General features: G+C 43.8%; 1 protein-coding gene across 3 annotated transcripts in view; it reads right to left on the bottom strand.

Annotated features, from left to right (window-relative positions):
* ASPHD2 (aspartate beta-hydroxylase domain containing 2) overlaps positions 1-21,096 on the bottom strand; it is a 45,736-nt gene that overhangs the window by 11,879 nt on the left and 12,761 nt on the right. For 2 of the 3 annotated variants that reach the window (XM_083146555.1, XM_083146563.1), the window contains exon 2: positions 4,774-5,909. In XM_083146555.1, coding sequence (XP_083002681.1) covers positions 4,774-5,725 — 952 coding nt within the window. In that variant the 5' untranslated portion in view covers positions 5,726-5,909. The remainder of the gene's footprint in view (positions 1-4,773; positions 5,910-21,096) is intronic. The other variant, XM_083146573.1, reaches the window with a different exon arrangement.

The following is a 21,096-nucleotide window of genomic DNA, read 5'->3' as shown; positions in this document are numbered from 1 at the left end:
CCAAGACTCAATGATGCGTGTGGGGATTGATAGGTCATCAAGGTGTCAGAACATGTAGTGCATTGCAGCTTGCTCCGTATGGTGCTATGTACCCAAAGACCAGTCAGACTGTCCATGCTGAACCCAGTCTACTGCCAAAAGCGCCTACAATGGCTGAATAAGTGTCAGGACTGGACCATGGATGAATGGAAGAAGGTACACACACACACATAAATACATACATAATATTCTGCTTTGCACTTGTTCCCATCTGACCCACTGAGCAGAGTATACAAGTACAAGCACACACCTTGTTAAGCTGTTAAGGTGCCCATACACGTGCCGATTCGGCTGTGCGATAAGATGCCACAGGAGCGCGCTGCGCGCATCTCAAAGCACACATCGCGGCACCGGAATTGGCACGTCTATGGGCACCTTATGACCTTGTTCTCTGTGTGTTACATCATCCTCGCTGTACAGTTGTACAAGTGCACAGTTACAAGTTTCTTTCTTTTGCTTTACATACAGTATACATATTTTTTCCATACACATGAATAACTATATACTGTATTTGTTGTACAACTACATTAATCAATGACTTTCCACAATACTTATTTTTGTTGCCTGTTCAGTAGCTGTGTTTCTAGGTTATGATAGAGCTTCTGGTAAACCAGTTTTAGAACTTGAATAAAGCAAACTGGAATATATGTATAGAGAACTTCACTTCCTGCAAAGTGCTCATTACCACAATTAGCAGGATTTATACTGGTCTTCTGCTCTTCGGAATTAAAAATATGGATTGATGTATGTTTGAAATGCTAATTTTTTTTTTTTTTTTTTAATCCCTCAATGACATTATAAAAAAATTTAGAAGTGTTTGAAGTAGGTTACATATGTAACACAGTTTATAGAAACATAGCATATACTATAGTGTACATTCTAGCACCCGCTATCTTTGAAAACCCATGGAGTTCCTGTTCCCTGGGTAAGTAAAACAAGACATTTTTTCCCTCAGCACACTGAGCAATGCTAGTAACCAATCTAGAACACTACATGATAATAGAATTCAGAGATATTGGTTACATATACCTGCGCAGTTGTATGCTATGCCCCCAAGCCGCGTCAAGGCTTCTCTGTATATTGGGGGTCCCTAGCGCTATATCTAGGTGCAGGGTGCGGCACCCCAAAAAACCATCATAAGCTGGGAAGCCCAGTGCGGCATGCCAGTGATATACTAAGTGTTAATAATTAGTGATAGGAAGCCGAAGCTATATAAAAAGAGAGAGATAAATGAATGTAATTAAAATAGGATAGAGATAGTGTTAGTGAGGGAAAAGTGTTAATAGAATGTAAGGGCATGCCGCACTAAAGCCACCCAGGCCATCCAGTCCAGGAGCACCGCACCCCACACCACCGTTACCCTAAATTGGGTCAACGATTAACCAGCAAGGAGCCACACGATAATGGCTCCTTACTTGATATATCCAAACTAAGAGCTACCTACCTTGGAGCAACCCCGGACTACTCCATGTGGCATATCAGGACCCACATCTCCTCCTAATATGGGCTCCCTTCTGCCTCTAACAACATACATACAGATAGTGGTAGATGCTCAATTACAACTACAACTACATTCTATTAACACTTTTCCCTCACTAACACTATCTCTATCCTATTTTAATTACATTCATTTATCTCTCTCTTTTTATATAGCTTCGGCTTCCTATTACTAATTATTAACACTTAGTATATCACTGGCATGCCGCACTGGGCTTCCCAGCTTATGATGGTTTTTTGGGGTGCCGCACCCTGCACCTAGATATAGCGCTAGGGACCCCCAATATACAGAGAAGCCTTGACGCGGCTTGGGGGCATAGCATACAACTGCGCAGGTATATGTAACCAATATCTCTGAATTCTATTATCATGTAGTGTTCTAGATTGGTTACTAGCATTGCTCAGTGTGCTGAGGGAAAAAATGTCTTGTTTTACTTACCCAGTATTTAACCCCTCCCTCATGCACCTGGGAAATGCTACTGAACTAATTGAGCATCTACCACTATCTGTATGTATGTTGTTAGAGGCAGAAGGGAGCCCATATTAGGAGGAGATGTGGGTCCTGATATGCCATATGGAGTAGTCCGGGGTTGCTCCAAGGTAGGTAGCTCTTAGTTTGGATATATCAAGTAAGGAGCCATTATCGTGTGGCTCCTTGCTGGTTAATCGTAGACCCAATTTAGGGTAACGGTGGTGTGGGGTGCGGTGCTCCTGGACTGGATGGGCTGGGTGGCTTTAGTGCGGCATGCCCTTACATTCTATTAACACTTTTCCCTCACTAACACTATCTCTATCCTATTTTAATTACATTCATTTATCTCTCTCTTTTTATATAGCTTCGGCTTCCTATCACTAATTATTAACACTTAGTATATCACTGGCATGCCGCACTGGGCTTCCCAGCTTATTATGGTTTTTTGGGGTGCCGCACCCTGCACCTAGATATAGCGCTAGGGACCCCCAATATACAGAGAAGCCTTGACGCGGCTTGGGGGCATAGCATACAACTGCGCAGGTATATGTAACCAATATCTCTGAATTCTATTATCATGTAGTGTTCTAGATTGGTTACTAGCATTGCTCAGTGTGCTGAGGGAAAAAATGTCTTGTTTTACTTACCCAGTATTTAACCCCTCCCTCATGCACCTGGGAAATGCTACTGAACTAATTGAGCATCTACCATTATCTGTATGTAGTTCCTGTTCCCTGCCTGGGGTGTCGCTGTCTACTGTAGTTCTTCTAGCACAGTGTATATCAGCACTGATATGCAAATCAAACCTGTGCTAGAAACACCACTGCAGACAGAGACACCCCAGGCAGGGAGAAGGAACTCCATGGGTTTTCAAAGATAGCGGGTGCTAGAATGAACACTATACTATATAAAATTGAAGGCAGCATAACTTTGGACTATATAACTATTGATAAAACAAAGTTAGCTACGTTCAACTCTGATCCTACATGGGGACACATTAGGGAACATGAAAAGATAAAGGGTCCAAAATCCCAGACAGCGGCAGCCTAATCAAACCCCCCCCACATACTTATGCCACAGATACCGACAGTCAGGATTCCAGCACTGTCATTATGATCAGTGTCAGAGTTTCAGCACCAGTCCTCTGACCAGTGCTAGGATTTCGACTACTGGCATTCCAAATGCCGGCATGCCAGAGGCATAACTTTTAAACAATGGTTTTAATAATGGAGGATGTATTTATTATTTTATGATACGGGCACTATTTGTATGGACAGAAAATAATAAACAATATCTCATCATTTTTTTCTGTATCCAAGTTCCTGTGTGAAAAAAAAACAATAAATCTTTAATGGGAAATAGTTTTTTTTTTAAATACAAAATTAACTAATCTTGCCTCTTTAATAACTATTAGATAATAGTGCTTAATAATAAATAAAATAATAAACTGATGCAATAATAATAAAAAAAAGTATAGAGAATTATACATGTTATCTGCCTCTTTATTCTATGTATATTTACAACCCCATAAGTGTATTGGGAGTCCTCAAATCTTATTGGCCAGACAGCTCAAACAGCATACTTTTTGATCTATTTCACTTGTTACAGCCACCTCTTTTTTTTATTGGCGGACCTGACCAATGGTTTTCATTGGCCGACACTTGGCAAATGTGGGGTTTGAATACTTGTAATAGTAAACACATAAATTAAGCTCAGATGTTCTGTTCTATTCTAAGAACAATGTGTTTTCCAGCCGACTCGACGCCTAGTGGAAGGACACATCAGTGGGCCACAACCTGGTGTATGACCATGTCATAGATCCTTCCATCCCACATTCACCTGCATGCTGTTATTATCAGACATGCAGCACATTAGATGGGACAACCATGCTGATGACGCAAGTGAAAGCGTAATGGCGCATACACACTATGCCATATAAGCTTTATATTTTGCCTCAAAAGGACAAATGGTTCAATATATTGCCTAATGTACCCCACCTTAGCCTGGCTGGTATGACATTTAGTAAATCCTCAGGATGTAACCACTGTAAATGGAACTAATGATTAGTAAATATACCACCTTGTAATTGAATGAAGGTCATGCTCCACATTACATTATACATAACAATAAGATTCTACTCACACTTCTGCCTTCATTGCTAATGTAAAAATACGTAATCAGCATTCATGTAACCCTTGCACTAATCATTTTTTTATAATGAGAATTAATTCTCAGTTTGTTTCATTTTGTAGTAAACATTTGGAAAATGATAACGTGTAGAGATATAAACTAGCAACCAGCTCCTGCCAATTTTCAAAATGCAGCCTGTAACATGGTGGCAGTTAGGAACTTATTGGTTGGTACTTTGGGGCAGATTTTTTAAGCCTGTGAAAGTGATAAAGTGGCCAGTGATAATGCACCAGCCGATCAGCTCCTAACTGTCATTTTTTCTAACCCAGACTGTAAGTTGACAGCTGATTGGCCAGTGATAAAGTACCAGGCACTACCACATCACCAGGCTTAATAAATCCACCCCAATATCTCTCAGCCCCTTTATGTGTTTACCTTACCTGATAATCTATCTGCAATTTACAGACCATTCATCAGAACACTGAAGAGCAAATAAGTATGACCAAATGCTTTTCATATTAGAACTCACCCCAGATTTAAGAGCATAAATCAGCAAAGAGCAAAATATTGTTCCAATAATCATTGAAACTGTACACACCAAATTAAATATACTAAGATTGTTAGATAATACATACCCAGATGGCATCTTATCCTGATATTAGTGGGCCCATAGTGCTCTGTGATGACTGTTCCCGGAGTAAGAACAGATATACAAGCATTCCCAAACACGTTGTTGCCAATGAAGGTACGGAGGCTTCCAAGCAAACGATACGTCCGTGGGCATTTCTTGCAATTGGCAGGAATGCACACACCTTGGTTGACCAAATAAAATGTGAACCACTCCCCAGTTGGAGTACTGTTTACTTTCCACCCTTGGGGCAAGTTGCAGTTTGAAAAGGCCTTGTAGAGGACTTCAAACTCACCAAGAATGGTGGCAAAGTTCTGTTCTAGCAGTTCAACGTCATGCTTTTGGGCATCCCGTGTAAAATATGGCATAGTGGGTAAATCAGGAAGAAAGAAAACCTCTGGCTTTTGTATAGATGGCCTGTCATTTAGATAACGACCTTGTTCACGGATGCCTTTGTGAATTCTGCCCATGCCGGACCAGGAGTACCTTTTTGCATATTCCTGCAGATTATGATAGAGTTTTTGGTTCAGTACATCGTTATGGGTACAGCGTACGCACTCACGCGAGTGGCAGTAAGCAAACCCATTCTGCAAGCCTTTGGCATCTGAACTCTGGATGAGTAAATTAACAGTGGCAAAGGGAGAACGGGGTTGGTCCTTACCAACTCTATAACAATACCATGCAAACAACAATAGAAGACAGATTACGGAGGTAAGTGCAAGGGTATTGCAGTCACGCACAGCTTGGATGCAGCCAGCAATCAGATCTCGGAGTCCTTTCAGCAAACAGGTCCAGTCAGTCAACCACTCTAGAGACATTTTTATCCAGCTGCTGTCTGAATTATAAGACGATGCAATGCAACAAGGACTGGAAGTTCTAGGAGGGGCCCACACCATGCGGGTTAATATGGATGAATTGGTGAACAAGACAACATGATCCTGCCTGTTCTCTTTAGACATCTAAGCAATGTTTTAGTAGCTACGGAGGGTCTGGCGCTGACATCTAGAAGAGCATAGAAACACATGTGACCATACGGATTTCCGGGGTCTGGTTTTGTACAGGACGTAGCAATGGGTCATTACTGGTTTTACTGCTATACACAGAGGAGAAGTCATCCTGAAGAAGAACGCAGGCCGTCTAGATCTGTTGGGAATAAAACAAACAAAAAACTGACATTTTATTTCAGTTCATCTACAAGCCCTAAACCCCCTAAACATACAAATGGAAACATGCTTACGTAATCTTGTTATAAAATCTTGTTATAATTAATGTTGATATAGGCTCTTCATTGTAAAGAATACAAAGTTCACATGCCAGATTATTAACATGCCAGATGTATAACCAGTGGTAGCCAACTCCAGTCCTCGAGAGCTACCAACAGTTCACATTTTCCAGACAACCTAGCTGCTGCACAGGTGCACTCATTACTCACTGTCACATTTTAAAAGATCCACAGGTAGAGATAATTATTTCACTTGTGATTCTGTGAGGAGACCTGGAAAACATTAACTATTGGTAGCTCTGGAGGACCAGTAAAAAAACAAAATCAACAATAGACTACAAAATGTAAAAAAACATCCACTTTTAAAATACATAAAACATTTTAAACATATAATCAAACGAAAAAAAAAAAAAAAACACGCATTTAGCTATTTTAATGTAGAATATTTTTTAGTGGCTGGATATTAAATTAGGGGTGCTGTCCAAATGGTTCTGACCCCAAAAACACACTTTTAATTTAAAAAATATATTATTTTTAAAATGTATCACCTACTCAGACTAGGTGAAGTGAGATCTCCGATAGCAGTGAAAATCCCGCTAATTATTGGAGATAAGCAAATAGGATAGCGGTTCCCTGATAACCAGCTTTTTTCTCTATGGAGAAAGCCAGATTAGCACTAAACAAAACCACAATAAAAGCTTTTTCCGCAATACCGGCACTTTGAAAAATTTTCAGTGCGATATAATCTCGGAGAGATTGCTTAGAAATCTCTCCATTTGTATACCCCCAGTGATGGCAATGCGTGTCGCAATCGTCTGACTAGATTTAGATGCAGTATAAATCTAGTCCTTCGCCAAAACACTGGCTGTGACAGATCGCTCAGCACACATCACTGATTTTGGTAGATAGGAGTATAGCACAATGTAGAAAAAGGCTAAATAAATCTAGAAATTAATATCTTGTACATTACAGAGAAACAGTGCTTGAAGTGGGCTGGTATACACTGGTATGGCATACCGGCACTTCCTTTGAGCACTGATTTTATTATTTTATCTGCAACGCAGAACCTGACTACCCTGCTCACCCACAAGGGGGAGCTGTCTCTCCTCACATACTCAGCAACAGTGGCATCACTAGGCAGGTTCAGTGGGGTGACACTAAAAAGAGCCTCACCACACACCTGCCGACAGCAGACACACACTCCTGCAGGCAGTGACCGCTCACTGCTGCTAGCCGCGTCTGCACCCTCCACCCCGGCAATGTCTGCGCTCGCACACCCCTGAGGGCAGGGTTCTAAGTGATCTGATTAGATCACTTAGAAATGAAGCACAGATTGCTTTGTGTATGCCCCCCCCCCCCCCCCCCCGGTCTAAATCTAGTCAGTCAATGCTATCTCCTGACTATATATACCTGTATACTGCATGCAGTATAAATCTGGTCATCGCCAATGTTCTCTCACCAGAGAAGACTGGCTGTGACTGTGGGGGTTATTCTGGTTCACTCGTAAAGGCACAATCGCTCTCTAATGGACAAAAGCCTGTGCACTGCAGGTGGATGTGCCCAAGAATATAATTTCCAAGGGGTCCAATTATTTTAACAAGAGCAATAACAATTTGCTCAAGGAGAAATGTTTAAATTAATAGTGACAGGGACCAATCTATGGGATGTCAGCATAAGGGCCCCAACTTGTGCACCAAAGAAACTGCAGTGGACTGAAGAAATACTGGGTACTCAGAGAATAAAGCCCCGGTGACACCGGCCTCCGTGCTGAGCGACGTGCTAAGCACAGATCGCTCAACACATATCATGGCACACAAGCAATGCACCCACGTTGTGTGCTGAGCGGGGTGTTGCTTACTCTTAAGCATAACCCCAAGTGGCGTAACTAACATTTTTGCGCTCCCCCCACCGATATTGACATTCCTGCCCCCCACCTGCCCGCCCAAGTAAAGTTAAGCACCCCCTTACCCCTCCGCCGCATTCCTGGTCCGGCACTGCAGATATCCTCCTGGCTCCGTCTCCTGCAGTTCTAATGAAAAAAACAAAATAGCTCCCCCCTAATAGCAGACAGTTTTTAAGGATGCCAGAGGAGACCGCTGTCTCCTCTAAAATTCCTAAAAAACAGTCTGCTGTATGGGGGCAGACATTTTGTCATGTAATTTTTCATTAGAACTGCAGGAGATGGAGTCAGGAGGATATCAGCGGTGCCGGACCTGGAATGCAGCAGCACGGGCGGCTCTCAGCAGGCGCTGGAAGACTGTCTGCCCTGATGAGCACCGGCAGCGCCCCACTGGCGCTTGCTCCCCCAAGCAGCGTACGGAAGCTACGCCACTGATAACCCCGCAATCTAGCAAGAAAGACCGTGCATGCATGTTCCCCCCCCATGCTGAGACCCACCAAAGGGGCTTTAGTACATATCTAAATGTGATGAAAACCCCAAAACCAGGTTTGTTCATACATCCCGTCCGCAGTCTGATGGAGTCGCAGTTAGGTGACTTTTTTTTGGGATGATTTGCAGAAAGCGGATAACAATGCTGATTAAAATGATCTGCAGCATGCCTATATTGTGTGCGACTGTGACACTGCATTATACGCATAGTGATGTGAATAAAACAACACAGCGTTAGTAAATGCACTCATGACTAGGCATGACTTGAAGGCCTGTTTAATGTGTCTGCAGAGAGGATAAGTTCTATACAGTACATAACTGATGACTGGCTTTAAAACCTGCGTCTATTTGGAAATAGGCAATATTCAACAACTCTACAGAAAATCCAGATTGTTTGCCTGTCCTTGCCTCCCTCCTATCTGGAAAAAAAAGAGACCTAAAACATTGATACTTTGTTCTATGGGCCTACTAAATAATTTATTTATTCATTTATTGACTGCCTTAGAGAAATATTGATTTCAGGTTTTGTCTGAATATATAGATGTCTGCATGTGTTGCATGTCTGATTTATGTTGCAAGTATGTGTCTAAGCTAGCAAACAATCTTCCCAACTATAAATCATAGTTGCCTACTCTCCCGGATCAGCCCACGGGGCTCAGGAAAATCAAGTGGCTCCTCCAGCCCCCAGAATAGTGTGTAAAGGCCCATACACACTAGTCGATTTTGAATTCGACCTAGCTCAGTTTTACTGTTTTTAGATATTTTGAGCTAAAAATCTTCTAGTGTGTTTGACTTTGCATCACCGCTGGCCCCAACCGAGTGAACCACTTTCCAGAGTCTCCTACTGTGGAGAGTTGTCCCCAACCCTGCAAAAAAACGCTGGGCCGGGTGATTTTTTTTTGGTTCTCAGAGATATAAACCTCTACTGCAAGTTTAAGACGGCATCCAACTTCTTCATTATAGCTTGTACAACAACTCTAGAGCAAGAATCCCCTTCTCATCAGACTAGTCCATTACTACTTGTTTATTTCTATTTGCATATTCGTGAGCTTCTCTTCCACATTTTATCTTTTTTCCATAGCTTTATTTCCAAGCAAATGGATGTGCCCAAGAATATAATTTCCAAGGGGTCCAATTAGCTCTATCTCCCAACCCTGCTCTGTGACTGACGTGCTTAGTAGCCTAAAAGTGCCCATACACTTGCTTGGACAATGCCACTGCGATTTGATAACTTTTCATCCGATTCCGGAGAGAAATCGGATGAAAAGTGACCAGATTGCATGGTCCGATGCGATGAGCGGTCCTGTGCGCATCCCCCCATATAAACCTATGGGCTTCTCTCTGCAGCTCTGCTCTGTGAGGGATCCGACACAGAATGCCCTGTATCCGCTGGCATCTCTGCACCTGCGCAGAGGGACTCCTGAGTCAGAGATGTGGAAGTCCAGGGACCTGCAGAGATCGTTGTTCATCACATATGTTAATACATATGCAATGAGTGTCATTGCGATGGGCGGCGGGATGTACTGTACCACCATTGCTTGGTATATACTGCTCCTTGTGACAGTCAAAATTAAGCTAATATATCTTACAAAGGGGACAGGAATGATAAATGATTCCAAGTGGAGGCCCTTATGCTGTTCAATGCATTATATTCAATCTAGTTACCAGCCTGTCAAATATATATCATAACAGTGATGTAAGCGCAGGAGGCTTTTGCTCCTTTGAACAGAGCGCAAAACACTTGAAACTCCAATAGAGGTAAGGAGCAGCGTTAGCCTTTCAATATATAGGATCCTGATATTATATTGCTAAAAATAAATTGACATTTACAGAAGGAAAGAAAAGTGAAATATTAAGAATGCAAATAACTAATCAGTCATTTATTTTTACATTAATACAGGTTGAGTATCCCTTATCCAAAATGCTCGGGACCAGAAGAATTTTGGATAATGGATTATTCCGTATTTTGTATTCGGTATCTTGAGATTTCTTGCATTTATGTTGTATAAGCACATCAAACACATGAAATACACACACATATATATTTTATTTCTGTATGGGGCAGCAGTACGGATGGTACAATGGTTAGCATTACTGCCTCACAGCGCTGAGGTCATGGGTTCCATTCCCACCATGGCTCTAACTGTGCGGAGTTTGTATATTCTCCCTGTACTTTCGTGGGTTTCCTCCGGGTACTCCGGTTTCCTCCCACATTCCAAAAATATACTGGTAGGTTAACTCCCAACAAAAAAAATTAACCCAAGAATGTCTGTGTGTGCATGTGGTAGGGAATATAGATTGTAAGCTCCTCTGGGGCAGGGGCTGATGTGAATGTTTAAATATTCTCTGTAAAGCGCTGCGGAATATGTGTGCGCTATATAAGAAACTGTTAATAAATAATAATAAATGAAACAAGGTTTCAAAACATGAAACAAAGTTTGTGTACTATTTCAGGTACTGAATTTGAATGCCAAGCAATCATTTTCTTGTACATATTTAGTGCCAGTTACATATCATGTCCCCAGTAGTGCTGTTACAGATGTCCCCAGTAGTGCCAGTTACATATCATGTTCCCAGTAGTGCTGTTACAGATGTCCCCAGTAGTGCCAGTTACATATAATATCCCCAGTAGTGCTGTTACAGATGTCCCCAGTAGTGCCAGTTACATATCATGTTCCCAGTAGTGCTGTTACAGATGTCCCCAGTAGTGCCAGTTACATATCATGTTCCCAGTAGTGCTGTTACATGTGTCCCCAGTAGGCTTTTAGCAACAACTTTTTTTTCTTCACTTTCTGTAATGTATGGTTTTCGGAATAATTTGGATAACAGATATTTGGATAAGGGATACTCGACCTGTACATTTATTGTGGTGGTTTATTTAGGCATGTACGAGCTATGAAGCTACCTATGCGCAGCCTGGGTGACTGTCACTCAATATTTTGCCCTGCACTCATTTGGTCATTCTGACAGATAGAGCTCCCAATGTGCCATTGGTCCTATAGCTGCTGCAATCTCCTATATCCTATATGTATTGCTAAGTCTGCAGCTCCTACTTCTGGATGCTGTTCCAAGAGATAAGGTGCTTATTACCTAATAATAAATACAATTCCCTGCATGTACATACATAAACTATTGTATAACGTCTTAAAGGTCATTGAGGTCGATAACAATTGTGCTTTCTCATTCACATTCAAGTACCAAAGACACTAATGTAATGATACGTATGCTAAGTTGCGAATGAGCCAATAGATCAATGTAGACACCAGCATTTATTCTGCAATGTGTGTAAATGGATCTCAAATGAAGGTCTTAGTAGCGCAGTGCAGACTGACAGGGGCTTTGTCTACGGACCCTGCAGATATCTGGAGATCTGAATTCCTCCCCTGGGTTGGAGGAACAGGGAGATGTCTGCATGAAGGCCACGGCAAGGCCTACTCTGCCCAATGGGGTCAGATTGACTGAGAAACTATTGCATCGTATGGACAATGGCAATCTGATCTACCAACCGATCAATATTTTTGGACTGGTCATGTGCATACACTGTACGCTTTGCAAAGGGTCTTTTTACAGCATAACAATTGGTCCAGCAATAGTACAAGGGGTCGAGGGGGTGCATAGCCAAAATCTAAATGTATTTACTCTACCCATGACAAGAACAATAGGTGTGTGAACTGCACAATATCCATAAGGAGTGTCATAATTCTGTTACTTACCCCTAGATAGATTGAATAGGGGCGTTTTAACATAATCTGAGTGACGTTAACACAACTGCAATCACAAAGAACCAGGGAACAAGATGCAGGTGCAAATAGTACAGTAGATCAGAATGGTCACCAGAAATAAGGCCTGGGTCGTGACGGACGGCACGCATTTGCTCCAGTGTGGCTGTTCTGTGATTGTTATTGTCACCTGATTTTATTTTGGGATGCATTCAGCATCCCGATGGTCAATATGCCATTGTTCGTAATACCTGTGCCAGCATCCCGACTACCGCCAGACACCAACACCGGAATCTAGACATCAGTTAGGATGCCAGCACTGGAGGGTTAGGGTAAGGCACTAGTGAAGAGGGATTGGGTCAGGATGGGGGTTAGGATAGAGGTAGGAAGACAGGGTGTAACTACCATAGGTGCAGCTGCTATGGGGTCCAGAGCTGAAGGCTGATTTATCACCATCACTTGCTAAATAGGGGGCCCTACAAACTTTTGCTATGAGGCCTAAGAATATCTAGTTTCGCCCCTGGTAAGAAGTTTACTTACCTGACCCCTATTAGGATTCCCAGTGTTGGCGTTCTGACCGGCGTTATCCCCACTACCGGTTATACGTATGTATCCCATTATTTTGTGTTCCTGGTAATTAAAACTTTGTTCATTGTACAAAAAAGAGGGAGTTGTTTGTAGTGTAATACATCATTTTTTTTTTTTACGTTTTATTGGTGCATTTGATGTACATACAAATTGTTTAAAATAGGAGAACAAATAGGAAATAAGTGTTTTTGTTTTGTTACAGTTTTTTTTTTTAGAAGTGAACGCAAATTGGGTAGCAATTGCTGACACCTCTGCGTCAGGCCCTGTCTTTTTAACCTTGACAAAAGGATTCAGTTAGATCTGAAGCTTTGAAGTAACAGAACACTCCTTGCTAGATAGAGAGAGAGACATGAAAGGAAAAAAAATCCGGGTCAGTAGATAAATCATCCTGTGTGCAGCATAACTTCCCAATGCAGCAGAAATATAAAAATGATTTAACGCTGGGAATATTTCATAGGGAAGATCAAATTCACCCACAGAAGGATAAAGGGATTTTTGTAAGAACTTACCGTTCGAATCCCTTTCTCTGATATGGTCCTGGTGACACAGCTCAACACTGGGATGTAGGAGGGTCCGAAGGAGCCAGGCACCTATCCTAAAGTTTTAGAGGGTAGGCTCCTCCCCTACTGCATCCCTGGACTCTTCAGTTCATCTTTCAAAGCCACTGGAATACATTAACTCAGTACAAACGCCTGCACATATTATATGCACATTTTATAACAGAAACTGTTAACTTTTAACCATTTTAACATGAACATCATGAAACTTCTGGCATACTTACTGAGCGTAAGGGAGGGATCGCTGTGTCACCAGGACCATATCAGAGAAAGGGATTCGAACGGTAAGTTCTTACAAAAATCCCTTTTTCTCTTTCAATGGTCCTGGTGACACAGCTCAACACTGGGACGTTCCAGAGCCGGTCCTTTGGGAGGGTACGCTCAGGTCTGCAGCTCTCAGCACTGCTCGCCCGAATGATGCGTCCTCCGACGCGAACTCATGGAATCTATAGAATTTGGCAAATGTGTGAACAGATGACCAAGTGGCAGCTCTGCAAACCTGCTCAGCTGTGGCCCCATGTCGAACCGCCCAAGAGGTGGCGACTGACCTGGTGGTATGCGCATTTATTTTGGCCGGTACCGGTCTACCCACCTTGGTGTATGCAAAGGCTATCACAGACCGCAACCACCTAGCAATAGTCTGCTTAGATGCAGGCCAACCAATTTTGTGTACGTCATACAATACCAACAATGTGTCAGTTTTCCTGACACTCTTCATTCTGTCCACATATATGCGTAAAGCACGCACAACATCCAAAGTTCTCAACTTGTCCCTTTTCTTAGAACCCTCTGGGGGTTGAAACACAGGTAGAACTATCTCCTGATTTAAATGGAAGGTAGATACCACCTTCGGTAAAAACTGAGGCACTGTTCTCAAAACAGCCCTGTCATCATGAAAAATTAAGAAGGGAGATTTACATGACAAGGCTCCCAACTCTGAAACTCTTTTAGCAGATGCTACTGCTAACAAAAACACTAGCTTCCACGTGAGAAACTTAAAGTCAGCCGACCTTAAAGGTTCAAATGGTGCCTTCTGAAGGCATTCCAAAACCAGTGATAGATCCCAAGGTGCTACTGGTTGCTTGTATGGAGGTTTCAACCTGGATACTCCTTGTAAAAAGGTTTGAATTTCCGGCAAAATGGCTATCTTTTTCTGGAAATAGATGGACAAGGCCGAAATCTGCACCTTCAGTGACTGAAGGCTTAGCCCCGATGAAAAACCATCTTGTAAAAATTCCATCATTCTTGATAGCTTAAAATGAGATGTATGAGCCTTTCTTCTCTCACACCATCGAATGTAAGTCTTCCAGACTCTATAATAATTTGCCGAAGATACAGCTTTTCTGGCTTTTATCATCGTCTGTACTACTGCCTCAGAAAACCCTTTCCTTTTCAAAATGGTGGTTTCAATAGCCAGGCCGTCAAAATCAATCGATCGGAATCCAGGTGATTGAATGGGCCTTGTCTTAAAAGGTCTGGTCTCAGAGGTAGACGCCATGAGTCCACAGACAACCTCTGAAGCCTCGAGTACCAGGACCTCCTTGGCCAATCTGGGGCCACTAAGATCACTGGAACCTTCTGCCCCTGTATTTTCTTCAGAAGTCTCGGTAACATTGGTACTGGTGGGAATGCATAAAGGAGATCTCCCTGTCAGTGAATAGTCATGGCATCCACTGCCTCCGCTAGTGGATCCCTCGTTCTGGCATAGAACCTGGGCACTTGACGGTTGACCCTGGATGCCATCAGGTCCACATCCGGGATTCCCCACATCGAAGTGATCTGGTGAAACACCTGAGGGTGTAAGCTCCATTCCCCTTCCTTGAGCTCCTCCCTGCTCAGGAAGTCGGCTTCTATGTTCTCTATTCCTGGAATGAATATAGCCGATACAGCTGGAACATTCTGTTCCGCCCATAGGAAGATTCTGGACACCTCCCACATGGCCAATTTGCTGCGTGTACCTCCCTGGTGATTCAGATACGCCACAGCTGTGGCATTGTCGGTCTGAATCCTCAAAGGGAGGTTCTGTAACCTGTCTCCCGCCAAGGAAATCACTTTCCAGACCGCTCTCAGCTCCAAGATGTTGATTGGTAACGCTGATTCCTCTGCCGTCCACAGGCCCTGAAGCCTGAGATCCAGGACTACTGCCCCCCAGCCCCTGAGACTGGCGTCGGTAGTTACTACCAACCAGTCCCAGGTCTGTAATGACCGACCCCACTGAAGGGAATCTACTTCTGTCCACCATTTCAAGGATTCCTGAGTGTCCGAAGACAGCACTATCATCTCGGATTTCATGGTCAAAGTGTTTCCTGACCAGGCTGACAAAATGTTCCATTGAAACCTCCGAGAGTGGAACCTGGCAAATTGAAGCGTCTCGAATGACGCCACCATTTTCCCCAGGAGCTTGAGGCACCTCCATACTGAAATGCTCTGAGCCCTGAGAATCTCCTGGACTAGGGTGACCAGATCCCTGGCCTTTATCTCCGGGAGGAAAACCCGATGAAGATGGGTGTCCAGTATGACTCCCAAGAATTGGAGTCTTTGTGACGGTACCAACTGAGATTTTTGCAAATTTAAAATCCAGCCGTGAGCCTGCAAAAAACTGATGGCCTCTGCCAAGTGACTCTGCAGCATGGCTGCTGACTCCGCTTTGAACAGGAGATCGTCCAAATAGGGTATTACTGTGATTCCCCTGAGCCTCAGCACCGCCGCCATCACTGACATTATCTTTGTGAATACCCTTGGCGCGGTTGCTAGCCCAAAGGGTAACGCCCGGAATTGTAAATGCAGGTCTCCTATGGCAAACCTCAACAAGGTCTGATGCTCCGGGTGTATAGGGACGTGCAGATATGCGTCCTGGACATCCATGGACGCCAAAAATTCTCCCTGGTCCAGACTCAGGAGTACTGACCGTAGGGACTCCATTTTGAAATGGTCTACCCATAAATGAACATTTAGAGACTTCAAATTTAGTATTGGTCTGAAAGACCCGTCTGGTTTGGGCACCAGGAACAGCGTGGAGTAAAAGCCTTTCTTCCACTCTGTCTTGGGGACTAGTGTAACCACCCCTTTTTCCAAAAGGGAGTGCGCTGCTTTCACAAGAGCTGTACGCAGCCGTGCCTCCTTTGGTAAGGATGTGGGAATGAACCTCTTCGGAGGTGGCCCTCTGAAAGGGATTTTGTAACCCTGTGTTATAATATCTAACACCCAGGCATCCTGGCCTAGAGAAGCCCAAGCGTCCCTGAAGAGTGTGAGACGCCCGCCCACTTTTGTCACTGTCGGGCGAAGCCCCTGACAGTCATGCAGAGGGTTTGTCCTCTCCTTTATTGGCAGGCTTCTTGTGAAAAGAGCCAAATTTTGACTTTTGTGTCTTGCCTCTAGAGGACTGAAACCTTCCCCTGAAAGACTGTCCTCGAAAGGACGCACCACCTCTAGGGGAGGGCCGAAAGGACGGCTTAAAAGCAGAAAATCTGGACGTCTGCTTTGCTGAGGAGGCCGGCAGGAATGTACTTTTGCCGCCTGTGGCCTGTTTTATAATCTCCTCTAATTCGGTACCAAAGAGTACCTTTCCTTTGAAGGCTAATGTTTCCAGAGCCTTCTTGGACTCATTGTCTGCTTCCCAGGCTTTAAGCCAAAGCACTCTCCTGGCATTAATGGAGACTGTGGACACTCTGGTTGCCATTTTAATAGCTTCCTCCTCTGCTTCAACTGCATATTCTGCCGCTGCCTTAATCTTTTCTGCAAGCAGTAATGCACCAGGGTCAGCCTGCAGCATGGTGCATAATTCACCAGCCCACTCTATCATGGCCTTAGAAACCCAGGCTGAAGCAATAAGGGGTCGTAAGGTAAACCCCACCCCTTCAAAGATAGCTTTGAGGTTTCCCTCCAGCTTTTTATCCACAGAATCTTTAAAAGCTGCACCGCCTTGTACTGGTAATACAGTAGCCTTGGACAAACGTGCCACTGAAGCGTCCACAACTGGGACCTTTTCCCAGAGCTCCGCATGAGACTCTGGCATGGGGTACAGACTAAGGAATCGTTTAGGCATCTGAAGCCTCTTATCAGGAGTTTTCCAAGCCCCTTCTAACAATTCCTGTAACCCCTCATCTGAAGGAAAAGTAACAGCCTCCTTCCGCTGTCGCTTAAAAACACCTTTAACAGGAGTCTTATCCTCCACAGTCAGCTTTAAAGCCTGCTTCACAGCTACAATGAGATCCTCTATACCAGCAGCAGAGTTCTCTTCCAAATCATCACCCTGATCCCAGGGGATGTCAGTATACTCTCCTTCCTCTTCATCTACCACAGTAGTTAAAGCATAAGACCTTCTAGGGGTCCCTGCCACATCATCCATTTTGTCCAGCATTTCACTGAACCTGTTAATCCCTTTTGCAGTATCCTGCATCACCTGGATCAGTGCAGGATCTGCCTGGGTAAGAGGCAAGGAGCCAGACGACTGCTGAGATGATGGCATAGGTCTCTGTGATTCTACCAGCCCATCACTCTGCCTGTCCAAAAGCTGCACCAAAGCGTTTACTGACCTGCCTAGGGCCCTGGCCCACGCAGGTTCCATCTGCTCTGCCCTATGGGGATCACTGCCCATGGGTCTCACATCAGCGCAAGTAATACATAAGCCCCCCTTGGCCATCTGCTCAGGGACAAACTTTTGTGTGCAAACATTGCACGCGCTCAGTGCACTAAGGGCTCCCTCCCCCAAAACCACAGCCTGATGCTCAAACATGATGCAAGTGATAAATGTATATCTATCAGTATACACAGTGCAAACAATGTACAAGCGTTTATACAGAGCAATGCACCCAGTCACTTATCTGTCTGTTGGTTTCAACTGCGGGGAAGCGATGCCCAGGAAATCCAAGTCACTCTGCCAGGATCAGTAAGCCAGCTCAGCTCCGCTGCAAGCGTTCTGAAAGGCGCCAAAGTCAGAGTGAAGGAAGAGACCACAGGTCCCTGCTGCTGCGGGGTCCGTGACCTTTTGGCGCCAACCACCCCCAGCAAGCCGCTCCTTAGGTAGGATTTCCTAGTTCCAGTGTCTCCCCCTCAAATGGGGATCACTTGGAACATGCCTGTCACAACGCTGCTGTCCTCTCATCTAGGAGCTCAGCGTGTAAGCTCCGCATAAAATGGCCGCCGCCATCACGGAGCGCCTGTCCCCCATGATCCCCACCTAAACATGGAGCCGGTTTCAGGGTACTCCGGAGCCCAGGCAGCCTTTTAGGAAAGGCTATAAGCGCTGCACAGGGAGACCAGACAGTGTCTCCCCTGTGCACAGTGAGCTGACAGGACGCGCTTCTGTCAGCTCCTGCTGCGCAAGCAGTGTGAGGATTCACTATGAGAATCCTCACACTGTGCCTACCTAGCTAGGGTAAAAGTTAATAAAATAATAAAAATCCCCTAACTACTCTAATTCTTCGGCTGCTCCTGCAGCCCTTTAGAATAGCACCCACTCCAGTGGGCACCTAACACGAACTGAAGAGTCCAGGGATGCAGTAGGGGAGGAGCCTACCCTCTAAAACTTTAGGATAGGTGCCTGGCTCCTTCGGACCCTCCTACATCCCAGTGTTGAGCTGTGTCACCAGGACCATTGAAAGAGAAAGATGTTATGTTTAAATAGCCTATCTGCTGCCAGAGAGGATTATGATAATGTAGAGCTGTGCCTTTGGAGGGAGATACGTTGAAAGGTTATTTCCAGTGTTTAATAGGTGCAAGGTTTTTTTTTCCATAGATGAAGAACAAATTTAAAAATCCACAACCATAGATGGCAGATTTTCCTTGTACCAATGGCATCCGGAAACAAAGTAGAGGAGACAGAGTTTTATTACTTCAAAATAGCTAAGAAAAGGTTTCATACCTCCCAACTGTCGTGATTACAGCAGGACAGTCCCGATTTTCGGGTCCTGTCCCGCTGTCCCACCCCCGGCAGGCATTGTCCCGCTGCGGGGGGTGGCAGTTGGGAGACCCCCCAATCTAATAGAATAGACGCTGTGCGCATGCGCACAGCGTCTATTCTCGTATGAAAATGAGGTTGCGGCTAATTAGCATAAGCCACACCCTCATTTGCATACGCCCCACCCCCTTTTCGGGCGCTCGCGCGGCGTCAACACAGAAGTTGGGAGGTATGAGGTTAGGAGAGATAAGATGTCCAGTCAAACATGTCTTATAGTAGATTCTAATATCATGACACGTCCAATTTAAAACTATTACCTTTACTGCTACTGCATTCTCCCAATATGTCAGGTCATGGGAACCGGCACAAATTGGGCCATACAAAATCCAATGGTTTGCCATGAGAAATTGGACACATCAAATGTAATCACTCTAGTGTGTAGGCCAGGCATTTCCAACCTATGGCCCTCCAGCTGTTGTGAAACTACACACCCCAGCCTGCCTTGCCATAGTTTTTGCATTCCCAATAGCAAAACTGCAGCAAGGCATGAAGGGACTTATAGTTTCACAACAGCTGGAGGGCCAGAATTTGGACTTACTTATTAATAGCAACAACCAAATGGATTGGATACCCACTCTAACAATTGAACATTTTGAAACGCTGGAAAACAGACAAATCCATTTGAATTAACCAATTTATCTCAATGACCGTTTTTACACATTTGTCATCTTTTTTGGAGCAAATGGTTGATTGTCATTTTCTACCATACGTGTCCAGATCTTTGCTCCAACCAGAAAGATTGGACAGATAATCTTACCTAGCTGGATTTCTAGGAAAACTCATAAATGAACCAACATATTCTTGGGTATAGTGCTTTATAAGAGCTACAATTACTAGTTATCTTTGCATTTACACTTACAAAAAAAATCAATAGAAGAATCTGTGTGAGATGTACAAAGACTAAGCTTATTACAGGCCGGTAACTGAAAAGCTGTTTTACATACAGAACACATGACTGTCCAATCCAGTACACAAATGTATTTCCTTCGACAAGAAAATAAAATAAAGTCTCATTGACTTTGGAAAATCTAATTGAGATATTTATTAAATATGCATTAAACCAACATGACCCATTCCGGGAGGGAAAAAATGTCCCTTTCCTGGAATTTTCCCTTAATGTATGATTTTTTTTTCTTTTCCTTTCATGTCTCTATCTAGCAAGAAGTGTTCTGTTACTTCAAAGCATCAGATCTAACTGAATCCTTTTGTCAAGGTTAAAACAGGGCCTGACACAGAGGTTTCAGCAATTGCTGTGTTTGTTTATTTATTTATTAACAGTTTCTTATATAGCGCATACATATTCCGCATCGCTTTACAGAGGATATTTGAACATTCATATCGGTACCTGCCCCAGTGGAGCTTACAATCTATTGTTGAACTAGTTCATTAATAAGAAAGGTGTCTTGCCACAGATGATGCCAGTTCTATATTATGTGGGAAGTCCAGGAAAATAGCATTTTGTCCCTCCTGGAATGGGTCATGTAGATAGCCATAATTAAACATTTGCAGAACTTATGTTTGCTTGGGAGAATTTGGTCTATTTAGAAGAATGACGTAGGTTTACCATACTATGAGTAAAATATTTAATCAAATCAGCCACAGAACCTGAGTGTGATGATTTAAAGAGATGTACCAAGCACCGGCGGTACATCCCCCCACCCTTCATATGATGTTCATCCCATATGTACCGATAAGAACTGCAATTTGCAATACCTGCGGCTGTCTGAACTTCAGGGTTTCTTACCTGGAATGCAAGTCCCTCTGCGCATGCGCAGAGACGCTGACAGCCACGAGGCATGCTAGGAGGGGTCTGTGCCAGTTCCCTCACAGAGCAGCACTGCACAGAGGAGCCCATAAGCTTCTATGGAGATCTAGCTCTAGCTGGCATAACCCTCC

The sequence above is a fragment of the Crinia signifera genome, chromosome 1 (assembly GCF_055691185.1).
Source record: "Crinia signifera chromosome 1, ASM5569118v1, whole genome shotgun sequence".
In the NCBI taxonomy this organism is placed as follows: Eukaryota; Metazoa; Chordata; class Amphibia; order Anura; family Myobatrachidae; genus Crinia; species Crinia signifera.
The sequence above is the reverse complement of the archived record's forward strand: the minus strand, read 5'-3'. Positions and strand labels throughout refer to the sequence as shown.